Source organism: Clupea harengus, chromosome 3, assembly GCF_900700415.2.
Source record: "Clupea harengus chromosome 3, Ch_v2.0.2, whole genome shotgun sequence".
Taxonomy (NCBI): domain Eukaryota; kingdom Metazoa; phylum Chordata; class Actinopteri; order Clupeiformes; family Clupeidae; genus Clupea; species Clupea harengus.
In genome coordinates, this window is record NC_045154.1 from 5997092 (window position 1) to 6019856 (window position 22765).

Consider the following 22765-nt stretch of genomic DNA (forward strand, 5'->3'; position numbering starts at 1 on the left):
ATCAGCTATGCATTTCCTAACAACATTTTTGATGGAGGGCAGATAATGCCTTCACTCAAAAACACGTGTACTTTCTGCTGTAACTAGCGCTTTAGTAGAGCCAATTAGTCTACCTCCAGTCACTCTGATTGGCGGTTTCTAAGTCAAGTCAATCGGCTGATGAAGGCCAAAACATTGCCCTTGCCAAAAGACAGACCTCCCAACCTTCTCAGCAGCTGATGAATGGAAAGAAATGGAAACACTGGTCTCGCACAAAGGTCAAACTCTTCATGCAAATCAGTAGCTGCGCAGACTGAGTGACCTCCCCGTCATCTTCCCTCTGACTGACTGACTCACTCACCCCTCTTTGCCGCGGTTGTGGATGGCCAGCTCATCGCTGATGCCCTCCTCATCCTTGAAGGTGTCCCAGTCCAGGCGCGACTTTTCCAGCGTGCTCATCTTCTGCTTCTTCCCCCCGATACGGTTCAGGATGCCGCTCACGCCAGCCGGCCGCTTCACACTGAGCAGGGAAACAAGACAAGCGCCTCAAACAACAACAACAACAGCTAAAAAATAACAAAAAAACAACAATCTGTAAAGCATTCATAAGGCATAAAATCAGAACACCACATGACAGTCAGTGTTACTATTTAAGACATTGGTTAACAGCAGTTAATGTTCCCACCATGTGGCTCAACCTTTTCCTGAAATAAAAACTCACTCTACCTGACCACATAACACACCGTGATGAAGCAATTCTTGAAATAAATTAAGCTGTAGACTAGATATGATAAGTTCAGCCAATGGTGCATGTGGATGGTAAGTTTGCATGTGTGGATGGTAAGTATGCATGGGGATGGTAAGTATGCATGTGTGGATGGTAAGTATGCATACATGTGGATTGTAAGTATGCATACATGTGGATTGTAAGTATGCATACATGTGGATGGTAAGTATGCATGGGGATGGTAAGTATGCATGTGTGGATGGTAAGTATGCATGTGGATGGTATGGATGTACCGAGACAGAGAGAGTCTTTCTTGAAAACCATGACTGTTTCAGACAAATCTGCCAGTCTGCACCAATGAAGTGCTTCTATGTGTCTACATATGCCATATAGAGTTTACTACGAACACCTCACATAGGGCTCAGAAGCGTACGGAGGCAGACAGAAAGACTCTGAGCATGGCAGACGACTCTTGGTAAAGAATAAAGAAAGCCAGCCCGCCTGCTGAGATATTTTCAAATCGGAGCCTTAGAGGCTGTGCACCAGAGAGAGACGAGGAGGAGAGGAAACAAACACGAGGAGGGACACTGGCGATGAAACTCACCACTGGAAAAGACAGGGAAAGGGAGTAATGAATCATTCATTAAAGAACGGTACAGTCCTTCTATCACACACACACACACACACACACACACACACATACAGACACACATACAGACACACACACACACACACATACAGACACACACACACACACACACACACACAGACAAAACGTTCATGGAATCCATTTCTTGCGACTGTGGCGGAGGCAGCCCAACACAAAGACGCCTGTCTGCGCTAAATAATACAGAAGTCATCTTGACACAGGGGTTTCGCTCCGCTGCCATAATGAAATGTTAAACGATCTGTGGCACGGAATGGCTGAAGACATCAGACTGGGCTGGCCCCACCCCCCCTCACAGCTGGGGGACCTCAGGGTGTAGGGAATATCTGAGAAGTGTGTGTGTGTGTGTGTGTGTGTGTGTGGTGGGGGACTTCCATTAAATGTTTGGGGTGCAGTGAGGGGTGTCGGTGGTTCCAAGGACAGACACTTTCACGCCAAGGTGAGTCATGGCTCAGACCCCGTGGAGAGGAAGCTGGACTGTGACGGCTGCTGATTCTGCTCATTCTAGGAGCTAGAGCAGAGGTGTGTGTGTGTGTGTGTGTGTGTGTGTGTGTGTGTGTGTGTGTGTGTGTCTGAGACAACGCAAAGCGACAGAAGAGAGGAAGCTTGAATGGATTTGTGTGTGCATGTATAGTGGAGTTTTTCCATTAGAATGGCGTCACTCGGCTCACCTCGCTAAGCTTAGCCCATCATCCGGCCTCAGCCGCTAAAAACAGCCTGGGTTTGCATTTCCATATACAGTATCAGGGTCTACTCACGTGTGGGTGTATCCATATTCTCTCTTTAGTCCAAGATAATGGAGGATGCTTGGTTAAAATTGATTCCATTATTTATATGCCTTAATCCTTGTTAACCTTAAATGTTAGCTGTTTCTAATACTATGTGGGCTAGCTTGCTAGTTCAATGTTATTTAACTAGGGTATTTATCGAGTATTTATTTGCTACCATTCAACTTGTAATGGAAACGCAAACTAGCTCGGCACGGCCAAAAGTGCCAATGGAAAAACCCCATATGTGTGTCCAAGAGGGATAGACAAAATATTTGTGTTAGTATCTATGGAAGAATAGAGAAGACAGACAGACAGACAAAGAAAGAGGAAGTGAGAGAGTGAAAGTTCATGTATGAGTGAGAAAAATAAGTGTGTATGTGGAGGGCGAAAGAGGCGGGGAAATGAACCTGGGTCTTTGAGAACAACAGGCTGCAAATCAGCCCAGTGGTGACTCAGCCCAATGTAAAGACAGAAAGTCAAGACAAATGCCTTCAACTAGTGTGTGTCTGTATGTGTTTGTGCATGTGTGTGAGATGTTGCACAAAGCATTCTTAATTCTAAATCACACACACACACACACACACACTCACTCACTCACTCACCTCACACACCTCATCATTAGGCTTCAGCTAAAATGATGACACCAGGCATCATTAAAACTTTAACAGCAGCTAGCTCACCACAACATTATGAGATCCTGAGCACACACACATTAACACCGTGCAATTAGACCCTGTGCAGCTTCAGCTATAACAAGCCTCCTTAACAAGCTATGTTTGCCTGTAGTTTATATACACCATAATGATGGCGCTGCAGAGATGAATTTACTTCTCTGTGTGGATGTGTTTTTGTGCTGTGTGGGTGTGTGTGTGTGTAAGTGTAGGTGTGTGTGTGTGTGTGTGCTAGTGTGTGCTAGTGTGTGTGTGTGTGTGCGCTACGCTTTCAATGCTTAGCTAGGAAAGTAAATACCATTATTGTACACACTCTAACAATGCAAAAATTGCTGACAGGCACGCACACACACACAACCTTGTACACTCTCAGTCCTTGGTCCTCTCTGAGGATATGAGAGCTTCAGGGAAGGAGCGGCAAAGAGCCTGCCTGACAGAGCGCGTTTGCCATCACTGTAGGCACTGTCAACATCACGCAAAAGAGAGAAGACGGCCAGGCCAGAAGGCCAGAACAGAAAGTACAGCCATGGAGTTCTTTTAGCCTTAACAGCAACCACACACAACCTTACACTGCCTCATGGGCTAAAAGACATTCAAACACAGGACACACACAGACACACATTAAATCCACATTAACACAAATGCACACACAAATATACAGAGGTTGTACAGAGGATCTCTGTCTCACACTCTCTTCTCATACACCCCTTTAAGATCAGTCTCTCACTCTCTCTACACGATGCACACGTAATTACATTAAATGAAAGATTTGTACTGGGTTGTACACAAACAAATGTGCGCGGGCGCACACACACGCGCACACACACACACACACACACACACCTGTAATTTATAACCCGTTTAATAAAACTCATAATTACACACAGCTTTCTGCCAGCTGTGTCTGCTGAACACGGTTCCCATAGCCACAGACTAAACACCGACACACATACACACACAGGCCCTGCACATGTATGTGTGCATGCACACACAGCCCCTGCACATGTATGTGTGCATGCACAGCCACACATACACACAATAGATGAGAACTTAGGCTAGTTGGCCATACATACATTTCTCCACATTTCACAACAAAAATTCAACTTAAAATGTAGTTCCATGTCCAACTACAACAATTGCATTTGATCATGCCTGCATTTCTTATAGGAGGTGACAAATGTACCAAAACATAAACACACAAGCAACAGACACACGCCCACTCAAACAAACCCCATCTACACCCACAAGTATTTGAATCCACCACCACATGCCAAACCGGATCAAATGTGCACGCCTAACACAGTCAGACATGTTTGCCAACAAATCAAAAGCCTTTTATAACATGGCCTGTGCTGGCCCTCTCCCATCCCCTCCGGGGGTCAGTTCAGCCTCCCTGCACACATGGAGCTCGCTGGAGCTCTAAAACCCCTGCACTGCGTCTCTCCATAGTCCCCATAACAACCGAATAATACACGTCCCTATGGCAGAGCAACTATTTACAGTTCACAGTGCAGTGCATTTTCATGAAGAAAACTCCCCAGCTATTCCTCTAAAGGCCCGTGTGGCCTTTTATTCCTATAGATTGGAATGTATCGTCAGTGTTCAATTATTCATAAGTGAGCTGGTAGTCCCCCGGTCCTCTGTTAAGCTGTGATATGGCTGCTGCTAAAAGGTTCCCATCTATTCTCCACAGGTCGCGGCCCCAGCCAAACACTTTTAGCTTTGAACATATTCATTAGGAAGAAAAGGGCCCCTTGTGCCTCATAGCTCTGTAACACCAGCAGAGGGGCAGGGGAGGGGAAAAAACTGGTAGGAGAGCGATCGATTCATTGGTATGACGGTGCAGTACCGAAACTGCATTTCTAAGTAATATAGCGGCGTGATCTATAGGAGTCTGGGTCGGGTGGCTGGAGTTGCTGAGGCCTCTGAGTGACGGATGCGGTGTGTTTTCATGAAAAAACGGCACGGGGGTGCTGCAGGGCACCGGCGAAGTGACAGACAAACGTGATGCTGAAACACAGGAGGAGGAGGAGGAGGAGGAGGAGGAGGAGGAGGAGGAGAGGGTGATTTTTCAGCAGGGGTGTGCAATGCGGGTGAGTGGAAATGGAACAGAGAAGCAGAGTTCTTTTTTTTTGCGGTTTTTCAAAGAGAAGGAGAGAGGAAGATGGTGAGGGAGAGAAAAAGAGAGATAGAGATAAAAAGAGAGAGAAGAGACACAAATAATCACTGTTAGAAAATAGAGAAAGAGATACAATATATTGACAGAGAAAGAGAGAGAAAGAGCATGACAGAGAGTGACTCAAGGGACAGTGGAGAGAGAGAGAGAGGCTATTTTTAATCCAACTCACAGTGAGCAGAGAAAGAGAATCAAGTGGGAGAGATACTTAGAGAACACAAGAAGAGTATCAACAAAACGCGTTACTTACTGAGGAGCAACTGCTTCTGCCACCATCAGCAGAACCAACTCTCTTCACACATGCAAGTACGCCGCCACACCCCCGCTGTGCTTTGGGATGCTGGTTTAAACACGCTCCGACAGGGAATCAATAGGCAATCAGAGCTCAACTGATAGTCAATGCGGCCTGATGGCGCTGGGGAGGGGCGCGGGAGGGAGGGAGGAGTGGAAGCAGGGAGGTAGGCAGGGCTGGCTGGGCAACGAGCCACGCTGCAGCGCCAGCGCCAGAGCCTGGGCTGAATGCTAAACGCAGAACCAAGGTGACAGCCCTCGAGCCCACAGCAGCCTGATGAAGCAGCACGGCGGGCTGCAGGCACAGCCTAACGCTCAACACACTCACACATACTGATGTGCACAAACACCCTCGCGTAGATACATAGGGAAATATATGAGCGCGGATAAACATGCAAACGCAAAGCGATGGCAGATCTTTAAGTTGATGGCTGGATACATCCAGATCCCAGACCATTTTGTGTCCACCGTAGGTGGGAGCAGGTTCAGAAAGTATATGTTCTGACCGATCTGCCCCATCTGTGCACTAAACCAAGGGATTTGACCTATTATGGACATTACAGGTTCATTACTTTATTGTTTTGCTTTGGTATAGCGACAAGCATGTGAGGTAGGTCTACATAACCGTAATGTGTAGACCCTTAAGTAGACCAAAGAACTTCACATCCTGCCTGCATGCTATTAAAAAGTACTGCTAACACACACACACACACACACACACACACACACACACACACACACACACACACACACACACACACACACACACACACACACACACACACACACACACAAACACACACAAACACACACACACAGACAGAGAGAGTAGAGTAGAGTACAGCCAGGGCTAAGACGATGTGTGATCCTGGTTTATTTGAAAGCTGCAGTCTCCCATGACTGAGTCTCCATTACTGTCTCAGATGAAGACTGAGCATCTCATCAGACCGTGAACTGATACACACACATGCACACACACATACAAACTATTAAATAATAAAAAAACATTCCCACAGACATAAGACTAGAGCCATCTGCATCCAAGATGTTTTCCCCCATCCTAGGTACAACAAAATGACATATCAGTCCACATGCATACTAAAGCCTACTCTCCCAGACAAAATATACAGTGGGTACCCACTAATGCACACAAACCGAGAGACAGAGACAGAGAAAAAGAAAGAAAGAGCAAGAAAAAGAGAGAGAAAGAGAGAGAGTTCCTGCTTGAATGCAGACAGAGGGCAGATGTTGCCCCATGGGTGAGAGACGGCCTACATAGCATCTGGCTACAGGGCATCTTCACCAGATCAGCGCCAGGTCGGTTTCAAAGAAAGCCTCCGCCTGGTTCTGCGTTCTAGAGGTCACTACAGAGTTCAGAATCGTCTAGAACCTAGACATGACCATTTAGGTGGTTCTAGGTTCAGTGTTGCATATCCTGCCACATCATCATTTCAGAGAACCTCCTAACCATCTGAATGTACTGGTCAGTTCAGCCTCTGGACTTGTGAATCCTGCTGCTTAGTAACTCCAGATGGTTGGCCTAACGGCAGGAAAGATAGATGCTTTTTTAACCTGACTCTGGCCGGAACACATTGCTGTCCCATCAATTCTGCTGCAGTCCCAAGGACCCTCAACTTCAGCCAACCACTCATTCATATTCAACAAGATAGTCAGCTTGTGTGTGTGAGTGTGTGTCAATGTGATTGTAAGCAAGAGTGTGTGTGTGTGTTTGAATACTGGAATTGCTTATGTCCCCTATGTCTTAAGCTAGTGCCATCTGCCACTACACCATGTGAAGATTGTAAGGGAGTGTCTACATGTGTATCTGCATTCAAACTGAGGGTCAGGGATGCAGCCCCTTGTACCATCTCTACTATTAGACTGCAGTGCCTCAGATAACCCCTGTGTGTGGAGACAGTCAGGAAACCTGAAAAAGCACTAGGATTGCAGCTGCATGCAGGAGAGAGGCCAACTTGGCAGAGAACAGCCCACTGGGGAGGGAGGGGGAGGGAGAGAGAGAAAGAGAGAAAGGGTCAGAGAAGGTGAGAGAGAAAGGAAGGGAGCGAGAACCTCATGAGAACCTAATCTACCGGTACTACTGTAACACAAAATAAGATGGTAATTAGATAAAACATCATATGAGAACTAAATACATATTGCGCTCATAAATCATGAAATACAATCTCAACCTGTGTGTGTGTGGTGTGTGTATGTGTGTGTGTGTGTGTGGTGTGTGTGTGTGCGTCAGGAGACAGAGGAGATGGGGTGGACTTGGTCCTCCTTGCTCAGGGCTTGTCGCTAAGCTGGTGATTTGACAGGAGGGCTATTATAGAGGGATGGGAACCACAGCCAGAGGGAGAAGCCGGGGTGTTTAAAAGCAGTAAACAAACCCAACCAATCACACTAATGAGCTTGACACATAACAAAGGGCCTCAGGTCAGCACTGAGCTCTGATTGGCTAAGAGGCTGCAATATGTCAGTATGAGATGGAACACTCTTGACCCTGAAGGAGAGGGAACAGGTGAGTGAAGTTATGCCAAGCTGGAGGAGCCTGGCATGTGTGTGTGTGTGTGTGTGTGTGTGGTCACTTGTTTCCCGATGAGTCACTCATTTTTTCTTTCCCTCTCTTTTTCAGTATCACTTTTCCCTCTGATCTTCAAAGGGTGACCCTGGCAGGAATGTGTTGTGCTGGGAGCCCTAAATGTGTGTATGTGTGTATGTGTGTCTGTGTGTGTGCCTCTGTGTGTGTGTGTGTGTGTGTGTCTCTGTGTGTGTGTGTGTGTGTGTGTGTCTCTGTGTGTGTGTGTGTGTGTCTCTGTGTGTGTGTGTGTGTGTCTCTGTGTGTGTGTGTGTGTGTGTGTGTGTCTCTGTGTGTGTGTGTGTGTGGAAAAAACAAGCACACACCTGCTGGGGGAGGGATCACAGTACAAAGCTTCCTCCATGGCACCACCTGCTCACTGAACACACACACACACACACACACACACACACACCTGCTCACGCCACAGCCTTGATAACCTCACCTGAATATGAACACAAAGGCACTGTTTCACAATAGTACCAACCTGCCCTACCTTCACCCCATTATGCCAGTCTACATATAAGCATAAAAATGGACTTCTCTCTCTCACACACACACACCTGAAAAGAAAAGAGATAATGATAGGGCCATGATAAATAGTATATAGTATAGTAACAGTAAAACTGAGCTACAGATGGGTGTTTGAGCAAGCAAATAGATCACTCAGGCTGGTCAGGCAATCTCACCCTTTCTCCCTCCATCAATTCAGTCTCCCTCCTAAATATATATATCACTATAGATCCTCACTTTCTCAAAGTCTTGGTTGAGGATTTTGCAAGCAAAAGCAGAAAGAGAAAAGACTTACAGTTGAGGGGGTAATTAAAAAAGCGAGGGAGACTGAAAAAGAAAGAGTGAACGCCATGGCCATGGATGAATGTGAGCAGCTCTACCATGATGATGTGAAGTCCTGCTTCACAGACACAGTCCCAGCCTTGGGCTAGGGAGGAACCCTGGAGTCTCACAGTCCCCAAAATTGTCTGATGACACACACACACACACACACACACACAAGAAAGAGGGAACCTGGTGCAGGAATTAAGGTGTCCTGGGAGTGACTAACAGTACTACTGGGCTACCAGAAACTTCAACTACAACCACAGCATTTCTATCATTATTCTCCTGCCACCTGAACTCAGAGCTATGTGTAGGAGCTGTAGAAGCCCAACCACACACACACACACACACACACACCAACCCCCCACTGCGACCTACTTGACAAATCTTCCCCAAAAGCTGCTTGAGTCATTACAGCCTCCTGAGACACACCGGCTCTGATGTGACTGTGAAAGGACATTTCTCTCACACACACACACACACACACACACACACACACACACACACACACACACACACACACACACACACACACACACACACACACACACACACACACACACAAACAGTGAAACAAAAGCCCTAAAAATGTAGTCCTTTCAACAGACACCATCCAAAGACATATAAAAATATGTCCGGTGTCACTTCAAGAATGAAAGTTCCTTTATTTGGAAATACACTCTTGATATCTTTTTCCTGTTTCCACACACACACACACACACACACACACACACACACACACAGCCTAGTTTCCTGACAGCAGACTAACAATAGTGGTCTGAAATGTGTGGTTCTTCTGGATCTCTGATATCATGATAGGTGGAGCAGCTAAAAGTGTCTTTCACACGCCACAAAGATGGTACCACACCTTGCAATGACTGTATGCCTGCGTGGCCAAGCCCGTCACCTCTTCCTTGTCAGAACTCCCCTTAGAAACACACACACGCCTGTAACAGCTTGTTCATCCCAGTTACAGCCTGTCGCCACTTCCCTTAAGCTCTGTAATGGCATCTCTTCTACTCTAACATATACTGTCCTCAATCACCCTCAACACACACACACACACACACACACACACACACACACACACACACACACACACACACACACACACACACACACACACACACACACACACACACACACACACACACACACACACAGGAGTCCGTTTGAATGGTAAAGGGGCAAGTATGTTCAGGCCGTTACTACATGAAGCATGTCACACTTACAGGTTGATTAGCGTGATCAGTTGCAATGCTGCTTGGACTGGAAGGCTACTCCATTCATACAAGAAGATGATTAGAAGGATAAACCAAGGTTTCACCACAAATAGTGTAACATTTCTGACCAAGTATCAAGGAAGTATTGACTCAAATATAGGGCACCAAGAGCTCCTGCTGGGTAGGTGAAAGGTTTGCTTTGTTGTGCCAGTCAAATGATAACTACACACTCATAATTATCTATAAATTATTGAGCTGTGTGCACAAATTCAAGAAAATGCTGATTTACTAATGGGCTCTAGTATGTTTAGTTAGCCCCTTTGCCCTCCTAATATGACTAGTCATTCTGTAGAAAACAGACATGTTTAAAATAGGGCTTCCAATCTCGTAGCCCGGCATCTTAATAAAAGGACCTGAAGGATATCATGCATTAAATGCATATTGATGAAAGATTAGTTTCCATCACACCACAAAAAAGATTTAATAGTGGCTAGACATACATCAACCTGACGCCATTTTGTCTCTCATGGAGCCAGTTTTCAGCCTATGAGCTTGTTCTCACAGACTCCCTGGGGAAACTGTCTTCTGTGGACCCAAAGCCCCCAGTTGAGAAAAATGGAAAAGCCTGTCGTCCGACTCATTTGGAGGCTCACTAAATGGAGGCACTCGACTCCACCTAACCCCAAACATTTCCTTTCGCAAACACAATGGCGAGTATGAGGGATAACACACTTCCTGCCATCTTAAGAGCAGTGTTGTTACAGCGACAGGGTCAAGAGTTGAGAGCCTGTCCTGCACACACTCAAGTGACAAAGGCTCCCACAGGCCGCTACGCACAGCAGGCACCTTCAAGAGAAAAAGAAAAAAAAAATTGGAACGTTTTCGAAAGCTTTTTTGACAGTCTCACTGGTGGAGTGTGTGAGGTAAACCCTGCATGCACTATTCCTTTCTGCGACATTCTCTGAAGGAAAACATTAGCCTTCATTAGCCTGTGCTTCAGACACGGACACTGACAGTGATGGGTTCATCAGTGCTGGCAGCAGCTAGTGCAAGAGATGCATCCCTTTGTGGGCGTGCGGTATCACATCTCCAGAGCCTTCTCCCCCCTTTCTCTCCCGTGGCTCTGGAGCGCTGAAGCCACACTGGGGGATCTCTAGGAACTGGGGGAGGACGGAACCAAGGCCTCATTATCCGCCGGTTCTGCAGCTCCCGCTTTTTTTGGGTCACGGAACACTTTCAGCCAGCCTCTGGAGTGAGTGCCCTCATTTAGTCACAATGTCACTATGGCTACAGCGGAACACAGGCTGTGCTGGTGATGACATGCTGCACATCATGAAAGGGAGCAAGTCTAGCAGTGTACATGAAGGATGTGCTCTTGAACTGAACTATTCGTTTTTTAATAGTCTGTGCAGGACCTAGATAAATAAATAATAATAATAAAAAAAAAAGAGTGGGTGGTGTTAACCAAGCTCGTGCAAAATTCTGTGAGGGAGAGGCAAGTATACTTGTACATTCCTCAGTGTCGCTGACTGACACACAGCCTCAAAGTACAGACTAAGAGTTTATTTACAATTTGTAAACTACTTCCTTGCAACATGACCATATAGGCATAAATAACTGTTGCATTGCTATCACCCCACCCAATCACCTCAAACCACCTCGGGGTGTTTTTTGAGGAACCATATGGGGTTACAAATATTTCACATGATGTTCTTCAACAACAGCTCTGCATCTGGCTGAGTGTGTGAACAGCACTGAAATGCAGGAAACTGTCTGTCTGTGTCTGTATGACAGAAAAGGGGGGGGGGCAAGGTGAAAATGGAGAATGAGTGAGAGGAGTGGAGGTGAGTGATGGACAGCGAGAAAGAAAGAAGTGAGTTCCCTCTCCCATCCGTCAGCACAGTTTCATTATAGAGATTCTCTGATTGGGATCCCCCAGTCATGGTCATGGTGTGACCACTGCAGAATGAAGCCATGGTGACGCACTGATTGCACAGATGACACACAAACCCCATATCTCTCTCTCTCACAAACACACACACACACACACACACACTTTATACTTAAGTGTGAGTGTGTGCACACAATAAGAGGAATACCGTCAACACACACACAAACTGACTGAAAGGCAGGCACACACAAAAAACACACACCGTTCATGTTCATCAACAGTTGTGTGACTGGTAGGGTTCCCCCTGGTGACGGACAGCTCAATCGGTAATTACCTCATCACTTCCGCCTCTGTTCACAGCCCTCCGATCACTGCACAATGCCCGAGGCTGACTCCAGTTAACCTCTGACCTTTGACATCCCATGGGTCATCCCACTCTCTCTGTTACCGATGAGGGGTGAAAGAGAGCTCCTTTAGACCCCCCAACCCCCGCCTCTGCCCCCACTTTATAGCGATTGGTCGCTACCAGAGGAGATGTGCAGTGCAACATTGGCCTCAGAACAGACGAGAGAAGAGCCGAATCATAAGAACACAGAATCATAAGAACAGAATCATAGTGTGCCGCTGTGGTAGATACCTACTATATGGCTGTAGGTGTCAGAAATTGAAATAAATGACAGGCGCAAGAGAGAGAGGCAGAGAGAGAACCAGCGCACACAGTTCTTGTTCTAATTACCCTCACATATCCTCTACTGAAATGTATGGTCCTGACTTACGCACGTGTTGATAAATGATTAATGAGCAACGTCTATATTACAACTTACCTTCATCTGAGGTCACAAAACCACATGAGAAACTGCGTGGATGGCTGTAAATACCCTCTGTGGTTAAGAAGTCTGTCTGTCTGTCTGTCTGTCTGTCTGTCTGTCTGTCTATCTGTCACTACCCCTCTATTTCCGGTGCCGATGTTGGCTCAGTGAAATCTAAATATAATTGAAGCGGTAAATAGAAATAAGGCCACAACACTTGAGTTGAAGCCATAATTCTACTGTGGTGGATTCATGACCAGGACACCGTTTGTACTTCAGCACTGCCTCTCCTGAAACTGCTCCATGCATGGGAGAGTGGGGAAGGATTGTTGGATAACTCCTCTCCCTATTTTCATTTGCCACTCAGAGAAAACACCTTACAGGGCCCCTAAATGAGCAGGTTTGCACAGGGAGAAAAACCTGCATGGAGAGCTCAGATGTGGCGCAGATCCAGGCTATAGTCTGCTACTATGTGGGGTGAAAGCACGGCTGCTCTGCTCTATAGAAGGCAGTGAGAAAAGAGAGCTGGTTTATTTTTAGACTCCCAAGACGGAGCTCCAGAATTACAAACCCAGGGTTGTGGTACATATGGAAACAATTAGTCTTACGCTGGACACACACACTCTCTAGTCTCTCCCTCTATTCCTCGCTCCCACGGCCTCTCCTCCTTTTCTTCTCTCTGCACCATCCTGAAAGTTCTCTTTCCTACCCTCTCCGTTTTATTTGCCTCTCACTCTCTCATTCACATTGTTATTTAGTGATACAGAAAATACTGGTTGAATACCATAACAAAAAAGCGCAAGAAACGGGCAGGTATTTAAGAGACTCCAGCGAGTGTAGTTTACTCAATTTGGATGCTAAGCATTAGGCACCTGTTACCAATGGGAAAAACTTAATCTGCATGATTTCTTCATTTGTTTACTCTTTAACAAGGATTTGATTAGAACTCATAATCATCATTTATTACTTTAAACGTTAGAGAATGACAAAAACACACATTTGAGGAGAGGTGCCAAGCAGTAATGGAGAGATTCAGAGTCGTGGGTCTCCTGGCTTCCTGGGTTGTTAGAGACTGACTGACGGTAGCATAGCAACAGTGGGCTCATTTCTATCATTTACTGATGACTACAGGGCAGAGCAACCAGTACTACAACTCTTATTAATAATATTTAAGTTACCATTGAGAGTGATGTGCAATGCCTTGTGATAACATGACACAAATCATGCTAGCTCAAGCTGAATGATGTCGTTCAATACTTCAGCACCCGCCCACACAACAAAAAGCACTGAAATTATTCTGAAGGCGCTCTAATAATTAAACATATGACAAGATATATGTGAAACAAAGTACGACTGGTGGGAGGAATACAGCTGATATATTCATTTTAACTGACTCATAAAGCAGACATGGTGCACATGGGTCTGCGGGTGTTTGTGTGTCAGAGTGGCGCGTGGGAGCGACAAGATGTGAAGCCGATTGACTGGTCCCAACTCCCAAGCCTCTAATCCAGCGCTACACCTCTCTTTCCCTCTTCTCTTCTCTTCTCTTCTCTTCCTCCCCTCCCCTCCCCTCCTCTCCTCTCCTCTCCGGCCGCCTGCCTGCCTGACAATCCCAGACCCTGTGTCAGACCCCCACCAGCAGGACACCGTAAAGCCCTCCTCTGATAAGAACTATCTTACATAAATATGACATGACAGGGAGAGAGAATGTGTGTGTGTGTGTGTGTGTGTGTGTGTGTGTGTGTGTGTGAGAGAGAGGGGAATGAAATGTGTGTGTGTGTGGTGGAGCATGTCATATATGTAGCATGGTCATTACAATCTCTATCCGCTTACAGCAGCGTCTCAGAGTTTATCATTTCTCTGCATGCATGTTAATCTTTGTGTGTGTGTGTGTGTGTGTGTATGCTCATAAGGTCAGTCTCAATGTCAACTGACTTGTCGACTGAGGCAACATCAGGAGAGATGCAGGAGCGATCAATCAACCAATCACAGCGGTTCCAACAAGCGGCTGTAAATCTCCCCGGCCCGATAATCAATAGCACTTAGCCTGCGCTGCTTATTACACAATACCACAGCTGCTGTCGCTGTGATGTCAAGTGCCACGCTCCAGCAACCCCGGAGAGCTGGTCCAGCCACTCCACACACATAGGACAGGAAACGGCAGGGCACAGACACACATACACACACAGACACACACAACTATGGCAGAGAGATTATTTGAATTTTATTTTCAATTATGATACTGGCCTCCAACGATTATGAAAACAAGATAATCAAGATAAAAGGATTATTGTGTCACATTACGTTTCACAATGCTGCTCTCGTTTTGTCATGCGTTATAAATCCATTGCAGCCCTTTCCTTTACAGAGATGCGCTTTCGCCCCTCCCTAATATCCCAAACTCACTCTCAGCCAGGCTGTCGCATGTTTAGTTTAGCTTGAGCCAAGATGATGGAAAGAGAGCCTTTGGTCAGCAAGAAAGGTGAAACCAGTTAATTTGTTTGGAAACAATTTGGTTTCAAGGAGTTCGCTGAGTGATGAGTCAATTAGCAGTGTTTCCCCTGTATGCATTCAACAGCTAAATTAGCGCTCAGTTAGAGGCAGCACTGCTGAAGTTTCCCATGGTTTATTATTCATGGCGAAACATCCGTCAACGTATTTAGTATGAAATATTGACAAGTTTATTTACCATGTGTTGCAGTCCTTAAATAAACACAATTTGGGTTAAAGCAAAATGTATGGACTTTCCAGCATCACGTTTTCGTCACATCCTCACATGAAAACATAACCTAAAACAGCAGATGTTTTTAAAGTGGCAGTGCACCATTAATCTGTGTAGGCCCAAGTCATCATACAGTATTTATCTTCTCAACTGAATGTGAAAAACTTCTCAGTACATAGTACTTAATTAACGAAGATGATTTTTAATAACACTTGTCTGTGTGTGTTAGTCTATTTACTGTTAAAAGTAAAGGAAACAAAATATAGATAAATATATAGTTATAATCTAAAAAAAAAACAGAAACAAAGTAAAACATATTCTATTAAATATAAGCTTTGAGGGTCCAGCGTCACAGGCTCATGTCCGCGCACACAACAGCACTGCTGCTGAAAAAAATCCAAGGGGAAATGAGTAATCGTATCTGTATCATATCCTAACTGTGATCTCAATATTGACCAAAATAATAATGACTATGATTTTTTTCCATAAACCAGCAGTCCTACACACAACTGCATTTATGAACAGGGTCCACATCCTGCTGCAGACTAGAAGCTGTGGGTGTGCATGAAGTACTAATGGGTGGCCAGAGAGTGCATGGAGACACTGATTTTAATGGAGAATGTGTGACTGGAGAACAACTACTTACAGAAAGAGAGAGACAGAGAGAAATAGGCAGGGGAAAGGCCACACACAGAGAAGGGGAAACAGAATGTGAGAAAGACGAGAGAGAGAGAGAGAGAGAGGGAAAGAGAGAGAGAGAGAGAAAGACGAGAGAGAGAGAGCGAGGGGGACAGAGCCGAAAAGCGTGGAATCTTCCGCTTAGTCAGCAGGTTTACATTAAAGAGCCGTCAGGGGGCTTCTAAGTGGAGAACCAGAGGAAGGGAGAGAGACAAGAGGAGAGTACAGAGAAAGAGCGAGAGATTGAGGGAGAAACAGAGAAAAAGACATTAAAGAGACACAAAAAGGGCGCTAGAAAAACAGTATACATGCCTGTAAGTGTATGTGATGACAGAGAAAAGGAGGAGGAGAGGGAAAAAACGAAAAAAGTATAAAGTATGAACTAGTCTGTGAATATATTCCTTTCAACATAAGTTTAAGTATAAAGTATAACATAAAGTAGCGAGCAGTGGTTCAACCCACCATCATATGTGCCTCTTCTCTACACTGGCTGTGATATTTGCTATGCCTTCCTCTCTGATTTTGGCGGGAAAAATAACTGGCAACTTTCCAGGAAGCAGAGGAACACCTAAGGGCGTTACCAAAACATCCCAATGACAACATCACAGCAACAAGATCTCTGATACATAAAGATGATGGATAAACAAAATCATAACCAGTAGCAAACCACACAGCTGCTGTGGTGCTCTGTGGCAGCACAACACACACACACACACACACACACACACACTTGACAGAACGCACTTCTAGCCTGCACCACCATGTTTCGGAACAAGCTACAGGAAACACTGCACTTCCTGCGCAGAGAGGAGCGGAAAAGACCCACTTCCTGCTCAGGCCACAGCCCGCCGCCGCAGAGGAAAGACGCTCCCTGCCCCGCTGGCAATTAAACGGCATGGCAACGGGTGGAGGTAATGACATGTAAAGAGCGGGAAGGGAAAGACAAAACAGAAGGGAAAGAACACGAGAGAGAGAAAGAGAGACAGACAGACAGAGGAAAAAAAGAGGAAAATCAGGAAGGCTGGGTGAGGGAGAGGCAGACCGAGTACAGGTGGAAGGTAGAGCGAGGGAGAAGAGGGAGAAAAACAAAAAGGAGAGAACAGCTGTGCCGTCACTGCCAAACAAAGATACAAACACATTCAGACTTGACATGTGCCCAGCTGGAGCATCCACCTCCTTCTGCCTCACCAACTACACCCTCTCTCTCTTTCACACACACACACACACACACACACACACACACACACACACACACACACACACGTGTGAGTACCATGCTCCATCTGTCAAACCTGACGTAGGCACACTCATTTGGTTTACACAGAGGGCAACATGTGGCATGGAGTACACCCTGACCCAAAACAAAGTACATCTTGTGCAACTGCACACAATTTTCATTCCACATGGAACTCATCACATGAACAACACTGGACACACATACACTCCCATGAACAGTGTGCGTAGGAGGCGTGGGCTAATACTTTTGCTGGTCAGCCATGGGCATGCGTGTGTGTGTGTGGGGGGGGCGGTGGATCAAAGGCTATCTGTAATAGCGGTCAGGAATCACTGATGTGAGAAGCCAAAGAAAAGACAGGGGTAGAAAAGAGGTAGAAAAGAGAGAGATAGAGAAATGGAGAGAGTAGGGAGGAAAAAGAGAGGGAGAATGAGAGGAGGTGAAGGAGAGGGGACTGGTACAAAAGACCTGCCAGGATTAGCCCTTCTGTCCTCCGCAGAGGGGAAAAAAAAAAAAAACTCATCTCACGCCACTACTTATCTCTAAAGCTTACTCAGACAAAAACACCAACATGGGATCAGACAGACCGTTAACCCCACCCCACACACACTCTTTGGTTAGGCTTACTTTGGCCAGACATCCTCAGCTGCATCCATGAACTTCACAATGTTGTCATAACATATGCATACTTGCTTACCTTAAGCAATGTACAGTCTGCTTGAAGCTTTGTACTCTTAGTATAACAACCAGTGTGAAGTGGGGCCATAGTCAGAGTCCATGCACACAAGGGGATGAAAGGGCCAAACACCTATGTTCACTGCCATGCTTCAGATTATTGTGATCTATGGGCTACTGGGATGTTTGGGGTGTTTTTACTGGACTTACAAAAAGTACAACCATTCAGGACCCCCCAAGCAATAGAAAAAAAATCATTAAGTCGGTGACTTTCAATATACATGCAGCCAGCCCTTCAACAAGTTCAATATGCCTTTGAAATACTAATAATTCAACGTGAAATACCATTTGACACTTACAAAAAAATTGTGAACATCAGCTTGCCCCCACCCACAATTCTTCTTGTATATTTTGCCAAATCCCCTACACTTGGCTTGCATATTTTTAATGAATATTGTTAGACTGCAGTACAATAGAGTAACAATCAGTGACTCACTGACTACCCATCAGCGGGACTGTGAGGAAGGGGCTGTGAGGGTGACTGCCATACCTGGGTCCAGGACCATGAGAAGTGGCCTCAGACTGGGAGGAACCCTCCTCTTCCATCAGGTAGCTCTTTGCCTCCTTGGAGTCAGCCTCCACCTCTTTGGTCACCCTGAAATGTGAGATATGCACAATTACGCACACAGAAAGTGAGAGAGGCAGATAGACAGAGAATGAAACAATAAGATTAAAGAATAAGTCATCAATCCTTGGCACATTTGGGGGCTTCTCACTAAATTCTGGCCTGGCTAACAGTCCTGATTTTAATTACGGATTTTTGGGGTGGTGAATCATACCTCAGAAATATAACTTTATTACATAAATACCCCAAAACTCCAGAACTGCAGGAAAAAAATCAAAAACAAACAAAAAGGGTCATCTGGGTGACGACTGGCACTCTGCCCTCAGAAATGACACCACCAGTCCAGGAGGGATTCCGTGTTCTTTTCAGGGAATGTGCTTTTCATCAGTGACGAGAGGGAGGGCAGGGGCAGTGACGGGCGGCTTTAATCCCTCTCCTGACCCCAGCAGCGCGTGAGTCCCTGCTGCTCAATGCTGGATGTCTGCTGGAATCACCAGGCCCCTGAGTCTCAGTGCACGATGTTCAGCTTCAGATTTTAACACTCTCACAGCAAACACAGACAAATCGGCTAAATGAGCGTTTCATTAGTTAGCAGTCGCACAGACTCACACGCACACACTCAAGCAAGGCTTTAGTTTCAAAATAAACCCCTCACTTTGGTTAACCTTTACAAGCCATTAAATCTAGCAAACAGATTGGTTCTGCTGCGGTGTAATACACTCTGCCTGCACAAATCAACTCAGTCTCTGGTTCCATCAGCATGAGGGGGGGGAGGGAAGAGCAGACAGAATAGGGGAAACAGAGAGAGGGGGGAAATCAAAACCTAGCAATAACTTTCATCCGATATCATTCCCCCTTTCCTCCACCGTCTCTTCTATTCCCCCTCCTCCTCTCTTTTCCATTTCCTGCTCTGTTTATCACCTTTTCATGCAAACAAAGTCCCCCTCAACTCCATCAAACAGCACACCAATGAGGTCTGTTTTAAAGATACCAACACACTGGGCACATGGCAGAGCACAACACCAAATAGAGGCTGTGGTTGCCTACAAGGACACCAATTACTGCAGGAAACTGGAGACATCAGCGCCTCGGTCAAAGCACAACACTTTCCCAGCCACATGTTGAGAGTGTGACCAACACCAACAGAGAGCCAGAAGGGGTCTCACAGATGAGTACAGGGAATGCCATTTAGCAAAAGAGCACTATTGCCATTTAGCAAAAGAGCACTACTGCCATCTGGTGGCCAGGCGAAGGCATTGCGACCCAATAGAGCAGGTTCTGGCCACTTACCGCACCTCCTCTCCAGCAAAGTCGAACACTTTGGTGATTGTGATTTTAGAGGGAGCCTTTTCTTTGGGTGCCTCCTTTTTATTTTCGGACAGGCCTTCCTTGTCTGAACTGTCTGTAACTGCAAGCTGTAAGTGACAGGGGTGCAACAGTACATATTTAATTTCACACATTTAACTGACATATTCAAACTTACTCACTATCAAGTGGGTGCCTTGAAATAATTTCCATCAATAAGTATTGTATTCACAAACATTTCTTCATAATTCCATAAAGACACATTCACAATGCAAAAAAAAAAAAATCTTAAGGCCTGTGGAATTTTGTGTGTGGAATGTGTTATGGACAGACTTGGTAGATTTTGAACAATGCTTTGGATCGTTGTCCTGCTGAAACAACCAAGCCCGGCGTAACTTCAGCTTCCTGACTGAGTCTTGAACATTGTTCCCAAGAATCTGCTGATACTGGGTGGAATCCATGCGACCCTCAACTTTGACAAGTTTTCCAGTACCTGTGCTAGCCACACAGCCCCATAGCATGACGGACCCTCCACCAAATTTTACAGTAGGCATCAAGTTATTTTTCCGTGTTGTAAAGCGCTTATGGTTGTGACCAAATAACTCTCTTAGTTTCATATGTCCACAGCACTTTATTCCAAAATGATTATGGCCTTTGATTTATTGCCTTTGCATACCTCAAGCGACTCTGCAGCCAGATGTTTTTGGAGCTCTTTAGAGGTGATCTGTGGTTTGTCTGTGACTATTCTAACCGTTCTTCTTCTTACTACATTTCTGACTGTGGAGATAGACACCTCAAACCTTTTTAATAACTTTTTATATCCCTCTCCTAATTCATATTGACAAATCATCTTAGTTTTTAGGTCATTATTTTGAGGTTCCAATGTTGCTACTCTCCAACAGGGAATGAAGGAAAAGCACACCTAGCAAAAAGCCATGTTAAATTAGCTTTTTCATGATTTGTTGCAGCTTTATTTGCAGTTTAAGGTTCAATCAGCTGATCAAAAAAATGTGTGTTTCAAGCAGTCAGCATTAAGCGACTAAAGGTATTCAAATCAACACACTTAAAAGGGTGCCCACATTTTTGCACAGCCTATTTTTCACATTCGATTTTATTTCATACAACTCAATACTGCTACCTTCATTTTTTTTGTCTGAAAAACAACCCATCATCCAGCTTTCTCTAGAAAATGAATGACATATTGCTATGATGTTTTCTTATAAAGACAGAGCAAATGAACATGCACATCAGAGGGGTGCCCAAACTTTTGCATAAAACTGTATGTCATAGAATACATATATAAAGGATACATTGTTGAATGCTACGCAAGTTACCTTCTGAGATGTACTAGTTGAGGTGGGTGTGGTGCTGGTTTTAGGTCGCTGGCCAACATCACTCAGGAAGCTTGCCCACAGGTCATCTGCCTTCTTCTGCTTCTTCTCCTCCTTGGGTTCAGGCTCTACGGTAGGCTCCTCTTCAGCCCCCTTCTCGCTTTCCTCCTGTTCCTTTGTCTCATCTTCCTCTTCTCCTTCGAGCTTCAGTCCAACTTTCTTCCTTTTCCTTTGTGTATAGAGGAGAAAGATCACTACTTTTCACAACTATATCTGTAGCTGTTCATTTAGTAGGCAACCACCCCACCATGAAACTGTGAAAACTAAATACAGATTATCAAAAAGTCAATAGAAATAGCCAGAATAAAGGCATGTCCAAGAAAATGCCTACACCTACAGGACCAAAATAGAATTTGAAAGTACTCTACTAAGGCCAAACCCAGTCAAATTATTTCAGTGAGACAACAACACAGGGAAACATGACTGATCAGTTGAAAAACACCCCTCTTTTAAACAACCTATGCATAAAATGAACTACCTTCACTTGACAGTGTACAGTCAGAGAGCTTAAGAGCCAGTGTTTACCTTGCTGTGATATCTTTGCCCTTCTTTTTCTTCTTTTTCATGCCCTCACTTTGCGGCTCACCTTGGCCTTCCCCATCCAAGCCATCCTCTGGCACACACTCATTCATATCATCTTCACTCAAATTGTCGTCTGCCAATCAGAGCAGAGCAATAAAGGAACAGGGACAACAAGTTAGCAACAACGAGAATAACATTGTACATGTATCCTAAGGACAAGAGCCTGAAATTGTTAATGACCAAGGAGTGCTAACCAGTACATTTCAACTACATATGCATTCATCCATTCAAACACAACACCATACTATTCAAGTTGAATGCAGGAAGATATAATGGGAGCAAATATAAAGTAGTTAAGACAGAGTTTATCTCAAATTAATGAGTTAATTTTGGCATTTTGTTTGTCGTTAGGGAGTTCCAATTTTGTTAGAGTTTGTTAGAGTTCCAAATTTGAGATACCGGTGCAAAATCCCAGCTTCATAAAGCCTTTGAATGGTTAGCACAGGGCACGCTAACTAGCTAGCTATCTCGCTGGGTAGATGAAACAACCTAAACTTGTCACTCTCGTCTTACCAGATGGAACATAGTCTTCATCTTCATTTGAAGAGTAGTCGTCAGAATCATAGTCTGAGTAGTTCATCATTTTAAGGGGCTGCAACCTAGTAAAACAAAAGAGCTAGATTCCAAACACCAAGGAGATTCTCTGATAGTTAGACGGTGCGGGAATAAAAGCTTTTAAAAGCTGAAGCTACAGACACTGTACATCGAGAGAGAATTAAACAACTATACTAATATCGAAATATCGTTCTTGTTTTTCCTATTATGCGTAACGTTCGTCTTTGTGAAATATGTAATATGCGCTACTTGCACATCTGAATAACACACCACCATCATGTGTATCGCGTTCTGCTGTACGGCAAGTCCAAAGGTACAAACTTCATTGAGCGATCACCCCGCCCATAAACTATATAATACAGACTTATTTATCACAGAA

General features: G+C 45.1%; 1 protein-coding gene across 1 annotated transcript in view; it reads right to left on the reverse strand.

Annotated features, from left to right (window-relative positions):
• cfdp1 (craniofacial development protein 1) overlaps positions 1 to 22640 on the reverse strand; it is a 30940-nt gene extending 8300 nt beyond the window's left edge. The window contains exons 1-6 of the mRNA XM_031564377.2: positions 22345 to 22640; positions 21775 to 21904; positions 21193 to 21418; positions 19844 to 19968; positions 18479 to 18583; positions 341 to 499 (exon numbers count right to left, since the gene is read on the reverse strand). Of these exons, the coding sequence (XP_031420237.1) occupies positions 341 to 499; positions 18479 to 18583; positions 19844 to 19968; positions 21193 to 21418; positions 21775 to 21904; positions 22345 to 22414 (815 nt within the window). The 5' untranslated portion in view covers positions 22415 to 22640. The remainder of the gene's footprint in view (positions 1 to 340; positions 500 to 18478; positions 18584 to 19843; positions 19969 to 21192; positions 21419 to 21774; positions 21905 to 22344) is intronic.
• Positions 22641 to 22765: the final 125 nt, after the last annotated feature.